The sequence below is a fragment of the Brachypodium distachyon genome, chromosome 3 (genome assembly GCF_000005505.3).
Source record: "Brachypodium distachyon strain Bd21 chromosome 3, Brachypodium_distachyon_v3.0, whole genome shotgun sequence".
NCBI classification, from domain to species: Eukaryota; Viridiplantae; Streptophyta; class Magnoliopsida; order Poales; family Poaceae; genus Brachypodium; species Brachypodium distachyon.
In genome coordinates, this window is record NC_016133.3 from 8,295,816 (window position 1) to 8,303,574 (window position 7,759).

General features: G+C 38.4%; 1 protein-coding gene across 2 annotated transcripts; it reads left to right on the forward strand.

Annotated features, from left to right (window-relative positions):
• The first annotated feature begins 46 nt into the window (after nt 1-46).
• LOC100846619 (uridine kinase-like protein 3) lies at nt 47-6,343 on the forward strand. Of its 2 annotated transcripts, none has more exons than XM_010235829.3 (16): nt 47-298; nt 520-701; nt 781-872; nt 1,202-1,271; nt 1,374-1,489; nt 1,834-1,930; nt 2,343-2,422; nt 2,886-3,080; nt 3,176-3,259; nt 3,339-3,399; nt 4,041-4,101; nt 4,458-4,551; nt 4,637-4,709; nt 5,077-5,159; nt 5,783-5,973; nt 6,117-6,343. In XM_010235829.3, the coding sequence occupies exons 2-16, from the start codon at nt 539-541 to the stop codon at nt 6,124-6,126; spliced, it is 1,470 nt and encodes a 489-aa protein (XP_010234131.1). In that variant the 5' UTR covers nt 47-298; nt 520-538; the 3' UTR covers nt 6,127-6,343. The 2 variants fall into 2 exon arrangements, with proteins under 2 accessions (XP_010234131.1, XP_003572397.1); XM_003572349.4 differs by having other exon boundaries at nt 523-701.
• Nucleotides 6,344-7,759: the final 1,416 nt, after the last annotated feature.

Here is a 7,759-nt window from a genome sequence, read left to right on the forward strand (position 1 = left end):
CGAATTTATGAATTAGTATAAAAGAGAAAAATAATTTGCTTTGTCTTCTCCATTCCATCCCGGCGATTTTTCCTCTCCACCGTCCCGTACCTTTTTCCTCTTCTCCTCACCTATCTCATGCTCTGATCTCCAAAGCTCCAATCCAACCCAATGCGGCTATAAACTCTCTGTAGTCTTCCGCCGCTGTGCCCTAGAGCTGCCTCCGTCTAGCACCACCGCTGACGCCTCACACCCCCAACTCCTCCGCTCTCACGCTGGTCGCCACCATCGCCTTCTCGCTTGGACATTGATTTTTGAGGTATAAGCTTTTACTCGTCTAGTGATTGCTTAAACCCAAACTAACTTACACAAATTTTGGTGTGAACATCCGGCACACCATCTAGATCTGCCCCAGCGGTCACCCTCGTGGTGTTGTATCGACTGCTGTTATGGTTGTAGGCGCTGATTAGTTAAATTTGCCTAATTGTTACTCGGTGCAAATCTACAAGGTCGCCTTGTTTGATATTCTGGTGATTGTAGCAGGTTCTTGGAACAATATATGGGTTCAAAATTGGTGGACGGAGTGCTTGATGCCGCCACCGCGGGGGTTCACTACTCAGCATTCCGTTTAGAAGAGCTGAACCTCCAAGCTTCTAAGTCTGGGCTGGAACAACCAACGACGACAGGCTTGGAGAATGGGCACCGAGAGCCATTTGTCATTGGTCAGTAGTCTGGACTAATTTATCGCAGCCTATTTAACCCCCAAATGTGCCAAACCTTTGATTTTGTTTTGGGTTGCAGGTGTTGCTGGGGGTGCATCTTCAGGTAAAAGTACCGTATGCAAGATGATAATCGACCAGCTGCGCGATCAGCGTGTAGTTGTTGTTACTCAGGTTTGTCTGTTACAGCCTTGTTTTTGTTTTATGATTGTGGTTTCGTTCTTAGCATCTTCTTGTTTTAGTTTGTATATCTCTATTGTATTGAGATGAAATGTATGAACATCATAGTTGGACAGTTGCTAAATGCTTATCTGCACCCACTTGGATCTCCTCTATATATTCAATCTCGTTTTTGCGCATTATGAAAAGTCATGAGTAGTTTTAAAAATAATTCAGGATGTTGTTCCATGCTATTGCATTGACATTGATAACTGCAAAAATTGTACAAAAATATGCTATTTACAATGATTAAGCAATAACACTGCCTATCTAAAATATCACAGGATTCTTTTTATTATGGACTATCTGATGAGGAATTGCTCCATGCTCATGATTGTAACTTCGACCATCCAGGTAGAGTGCATGCTTTCAGGAGAATTTAATATCTTACTATGTGGTTGGCAAGAGATTCATTTAACCTTGCTGCCGCCACGGCCGGTTTTGTCCTAATTTCAGATGCATTCAATACGGATTTGCTACTCTCTTGTATGGAAGACTTGAAACATGGGAAGGCTGTTGACATTCCTGATTACAGCTTGAAAACATATAAGAGCACCCCACATGCAAGGAAGGTAAAAGCTTTTGTTTTGTGTTATTTATTATTTACCCACCTGGTAAACTGAGGTTTCCTGATCCAAAGTTTTAGTTACAGCCTTCAGTTTCTGAATTCCAATCCATATGGTGCCCATTGTACTGGAAATTTTACAATGTTATGTACTCTTCCCATGGCATGACTTATAAGGATGTGTGTGCAGTATTAGCTGACACAATATTTTTGTAACATTAATCTGCTCTTTGCTTCATGGTTTCATCTTCAATATTTGCTCCAAGAATACCAATTTACTGCTTACAAATTAGTTGTATTTTGTATTATTTTGTGTTTCACAACAATCCTAATTTTATTTGCTGATGCCAGGTTAATCCTTCAGATGTTATTATTTTGGAAGGAATTCTAGTTTTCCATGATCTGCGTGTCCGGGATTTGATGAACATGAAGATATTTGTTGATACAGGTAATAGTTTGCCAGGGAAGATTGTTTCATTTGCATGTTCTTTTATATCAACTCACAACAGATTTTGGGTCATTCTATTGTTCATTTTGATGCACTGTTCACATAGAATTTTGTGAATATCTTCCTGTTATGTATTCAATAAGAAGCATTTCGCCTTCGTATTTTTTTATGTTATAGATACCTCAGGATCTGTTGCACGTACTGCAGCAGTGGATATAATAGATTAAGAATCTGCACTTGTCTCCTAAATGATTAATTTGAGGATCTGGCTTGTAATTTGTTATCTAGCTTTGCCTTAATTCTTACACTGATGTTAATATTGTTTCTCAGTAGACCATGGCTCTGAATTCTCTACACTGCATTTTAAGAGGGCCATCTTTTGTTACTGAATTCAATTCTACCAATTTTTCAGATGCTGATGTGCGATTAACAAGGAGGATCCGTTGTGACACCATTGAGAAGGGCAGAGACATCAAAACTGTGTTAGATCAGGTTATGTAACCTCAGCTGTTGCCTATTTTTCTTTCTCATTACCTTTGGCAACTTTTTGAGCGGAGAACTGTAGGGGAGGCCTTGGCAGTAAATTTTATTTATCAAAGAAAATATTTACAAGACAGAAGAAGAATGTATAACAAGAACAGAGGTAACTAATTTGATCTAGCAAGATAGGAGCGGAGTGATAAGCTCCTTCATTCTACCTTGATGATTTGGCAGAAGATCTTTCCTAAACATGGCTAGTCAACTGCCTAAATTAGGATGGATATTGTCACAGATTTCCGCATTCCTTTGCTTCCACATGTTCAGCTCTGGAGTTTCTAGTTTCTCATCACAAAAATAATAAAATATTTTTTACCCTTCAGTTAGGGTATTTTCAAAAGGCTACTTCTTATCCACGCATGTCCTTTTTGTTTATGTTGAAAAAATTTAGTGCTGAATGTAACTTTTTTCGAAACAGTACTCGAAGTTCGTTAAGCCTGCCTTTGATGACTTCATCCTCCCAACGAAGAAGTATGCTGATATTATCATTCCACGAGGTGGAGATAATAATGTGGCTATTGACCTCATCGTTCAGCATATTCGCACTAAGCTTGGTCAACATGATCTCTGCAAAATACACTCCAATTTGTATGTTGTCCCGACTACTTATCAGGTATCTAACATAAACAGAACTATTTTGCTATCCTCAACTTACTTTGGGTTTTTATCATGTGTCATTATTGAATTATGTATGCTGTTTTCTTTCAGGTTCGAGGCATGCACACAATAATACGGGATGCTGCCACGACAACACATGATTTCATATTTTATGCTGATCGGTTGATTCGATTGGTCAGTATACACATGCATTTGATGATTTTTTTTGAAGTATGGGTTTCAGTTGTAACTTGAACTTCCCTGTGGAAAATAGGTTGTCGAGCATGGGCTGGGTCACCTTCCTTTCAAAGAAAGGCAGGTCATAACTCCAACTGGTATGTATTATTGCAATTCTGCATATCCTCCCTTGGATTGTTTATTATTTATAAGTTATAGCTTCAAATGCATCTGAGATTTTACCTGCCGAGTTTATGTTAAGTTTGCAATGCATGATTGGATGTAGTGTCCTGTCCTAGTATTTTCCAACCAAATTCACGTTAGTATTGTTAAAGTATTATATAATCTTGTGTTTCTTTCCAGTCATAATTTTCCTGTATCTGTATTACCTCAAATGCAGTTCCTTATTCTGCTTGAACTTAGCCAACCTCCATATTAGTATGTTACAACCTGGGAACGTGATGGTCTAATGTACAAGATATTATCTGACAAATTAGGTAACTAGGTTAGTGTTGAGGTTTTATTTTAATCTGAAAAGGACTTCCAAGACTTTGCAAACAATTTATCATATTTGTTTGGGACTGCTTGCTTAAAATTCCATGGTTCAGCATTATTGGGAATAGGCAGCATGGTTGTCAGAAAAGCCTGTGTTGTTTGCCCTAATAAAGGGCAATAATTCGTCTACCAGTTCCAGCATAGTTTTATCCGTTTGTAATTAGCCTGTGTACTGAAGTTACCTGTACTTGTACTCTTTCATGCAAGTAATTTACAGTTTGCCCTTATGTGCTTGTACATGCAGGATCTGTTTACACTGGGGTGGAGTTCTCTAAAAGATTGTGTGGTATCTCAGTGATTAGGAGGTACCAAGATTTCCAAAATATTTTGATCTTGTAATTTCTCGATGTTCTAATTGATTGATTAACTTTGGGATTCATATGATGGAAAGTCGTGTTTCGTACCATGCTTCGGTTTATGCCTGTAATATTGTTAGGTTGCATGTATACCTGAGAAATTCGACAGGTCTAGCTCTGCTGTGTCGGCTCCGCTCCTATAGATACAAAAGCTGTGTGGCAACCAGTAAACACTTCAAACCAATGATGCATCTTTGAATAGATTTTTTTTCTGATAAGGGGCACTTGTTGAGTCTCTTCGTTGCAACAAGCACTCAAATAGAAATGGATAATCCTGTTAATGATTTGGTACAATTGCTTCCCAGTGGTGAAAGTATGGAGAATGCACTGCGGGCGTGCTGTAAAGGCATAAAGATCGGGAAGATTCTTATTCATAGGGAGGGAGATAATGGGCAGCAGGTATGGTTTAATTTACTATCTAATTTCTATAAGGTGTTAGGGTGAGTCGAACCACTAAGCTCTCTACGTTCATTTTCCTTTGCAGCTCATCTATCACAATTTACCAAAAGATATTGCAAACAGGCATGTCCTGTTGTTGGACCCCATTCTGGGAACAGGTTTGTTCACGAGTTCTATCTATTTGCGCACCTTAGTACTTTCTCATGAATAAAATATAAGCCATTAAGTCAATAAGATATGTTATTCTAGAAAAAATAAGATATGTATTTTTTTTTCACAGGTTAGCATTGTTATCCAGTGATCTTCTTTTCGTACCAGTTCATGCATATTCTGTGTTTTCCATTTACATATTGCCCTACAATGCTAGATGTATCCACATTGATGTATTCCTTTTTTCTTCTTCAAGATTTCAACTTTTTTTTTTGTATTTAAGAGAGGATGTTTGTCAAGTAGGTACTCCAGCTCAACTATTGGATATTCCATCCCCTCTTACAATGTCATGTCCTCCCTTTTGATCATTATCAGGAAATTCTGCTGTTCAAGCTATATCGCTGCTCTTGAAGAAGGGTGTTCAGGAAGCAAATATTATCTTCCTTAATCTTATATCAGTAAGTCACTGGAGTGTTTTCTTTTCTTTTCTTTTCTTTTCTTTTCTTTTCTTTTCTTTTCTTGAGTATATTAGCTGTTTTTTAAATTTTCTTGTGGCTGTTTTGATAGTGGCCAAATTGTACCTTACAATTTTTTGGTCATGACCAAATAGTTGGTCTTTGTTTGGATGGCTGCCAATTTTTTGGCATGCCAATGCTTCCTTTGGCACTCTAGTTCATTTTTCTTGCCAATGTTGGTCAATTCTTGGGCAAGCAAAACCATGGCCAAAAAATTGGCTAGCCAACTTTTGGTAGGGCAAACCTAGGCTAAATCCAAACACACCCCATATATGTTTTTTGCTACTAATATAAATTTCATTTTTGTTCCCTGTTAAAGATTCATGGCTCACTAGAACGTATTTCAACGTTCATATGTTCTAGTTGTATGATCTAAATCATCTGTTTTGAAGTCTAATGTAAATCTATTGACTTCAGTGTTTCTCATCTTTTTCTGACCTGGAGTATTTCTCATCATTGTTCATGATCTTGATACTGACTTGGGATTGCCTTTACAATTTGTACGTCGTCTCTGGGTGTTGGAAAACCAAATGACTCTTCACTGAAACTGTTTGCTGTTGTCCCAGGCTCCTCAAGGGGTGCATGTAGTTAGCAAGAAATTCCCAAGAATCAAGATTGTGACATCAGAGATTGAGTTTGGTCTAAATGATGATTTCCGCGTCATCCCGGGGATGGGTGAGTTTGGAGATAGATACTTTGGAACAGATGATTATCAGTCATCGACACCATTCTTTTGTGATGACAAAAATCGTGTCAGGTGAGCTGTTGTATTTCTGTAGATAGACGGGACGGCGTTTTTTTCTTCATCAGATTCAACTTCGCCACTTAGCTGGCGTATGTATGAGTATTCGTTTGCCAGTCTTGCAAAAAGTTAACCTCTCACTTTCAAATACTGTGCAGGCTCTTGTAAGATTGTGCCCAGACGTACCAAGTCCTGCCTGCGGCATTATCTACAATTTTCTCTGAGAAATTTATATCACATTGTAGACTCTCATGTGCCTTATTGATGTATTGGTTACCAGAAAAATGTGTATCATGGAACTTTATAGACCGAACTCGCCTCCCAAAATAATTGGAGCAAATCCATTTCTTTGGTGCCAGACTGCCAGTCAAGTCTCCTCTGGAAAGCCGTCGTTTATCCAGCCCAATTATGATTCTCTGTTCCTCGTTTATTTGGTGATAAACTGTGTGGCGACTGAAATATCCTCTGTTAGTATAACCTAGTCTCGTACGCCCGATTACCAATTCAGACTACACAAAATCATTTTATTACTTCCTCCATATAAAAATATAAGGTGTTAACTTCCTTAAATTTGACTAAATTTATATAACACTCTATGTCGTGATATACTATATACTATATTTTTGATATTATTAATATTAGTATTTTTTTTTCAATCATGGTCAAATTTAAAGAAATTTGACTCATGACAAAGGTAGTACATTTTATATTTTGGAACGAAGTATTATATTATCGATGGCACTAGAATATGCAACAAGTAGGAAAAAAAAATGACGAAGAGCCATATCTGGCATGCAGGTCTTTATGGCTAAATTGGAAAGCCGTAGATTTACCGGTAAGCATGGGTTTTAGGGCCAGTTCGGTTACTCACATTCCAACGGGGATTGGGAAAGATTGATGAGATTTTAGGTCAAATTTCATCCGATCCCTCTCCCTGTGGGGAATGTGACAACCGAACGAGTCCTTAGGTGGGACGACCTTGTACATTTGATTAGAGGGGCCTTTAGCAAAGGATAAAAAATGTCTACATATTACGTGCAGATTATGGAATTCTCGAGAACCAATTGCATGTCAACTGATGGGTACTTGTATGACCCGTGTTGATCGATGGAACGTTTTGGTGATCTGGAAGGAGATCGGGTACCCAGGGAGTGTGGATACACGTAGAACATGAGCAAAATTGTATTACCTCCGTCTATTTTTATGAGGCACGCACGCATTCCAAGATCACATGCTAGCAAATATAAATTATGTTACATAAAAGATATACCATTAGATTCATAGTCCAATGAACTTTTACATGAGGGGATGCAGGCTGTCCGGACAAGTGTAAGCACTCAACCCAAGTGTCGATTTTCTGAATTACTTAGGCTCAGTTTGCATTGCTGAACTGTGTTGTACTGAACTTATTTTATAATCTGTTGTGAAAAAATACATATAAAGATGACAAAAGTTAGTTAGCCAAACACAAAAATAATGAAAAACGGGTGAAAAAACGAAATTATGATAATCCACCGCAATGCCAAATAGAGCCTTAGCGGGGGACATAAACGGATTAGGGTTGTCAAAAAGGGTTGAGCTTGGTGAGTTCCTCAAACTCGACTGGCTAGGCTCGGTTCGAGAACGACTAGAGCATATAGACTTGAATTCAAAGGTTGAGCTCGGTGAGTTCCTCGAACTAAACCATGCATTCCGTTTATGGCCCTAGTCTCTTGTCTTATCTTTGTCCGATCCTCTTTCCTATGAACCGATGAACCCAGGTTTGCACTGTGTTGTCAAAACTCAGGAATCGTGGAGGATG

Excerpts from the sequence above, each read along its gene's own strand:
- LOC100846619 (XM_010235829.3), top strand. The coding sequence starts at position 539 with ATGGGTTCAAAATTGGTGGACGGAGTGCTTGATGCCGCCACCGCGGGG. Across the intron at positions 3,260-3,338 it reads CTGATCGGTTGATTCGATTG|GTTGTCGAGCATGGGCTGGG; the intron begins GTCAGTATACAC and ends TGTGGAAAATAG. Across the intron at positions 4,710-5,076 it reads GGACCCCATTCTGGGAACAG|GAAATTCTGCTGTTCAAGCT; the intron begins GTTTGTTCACGA and ends GATCATTATCAG.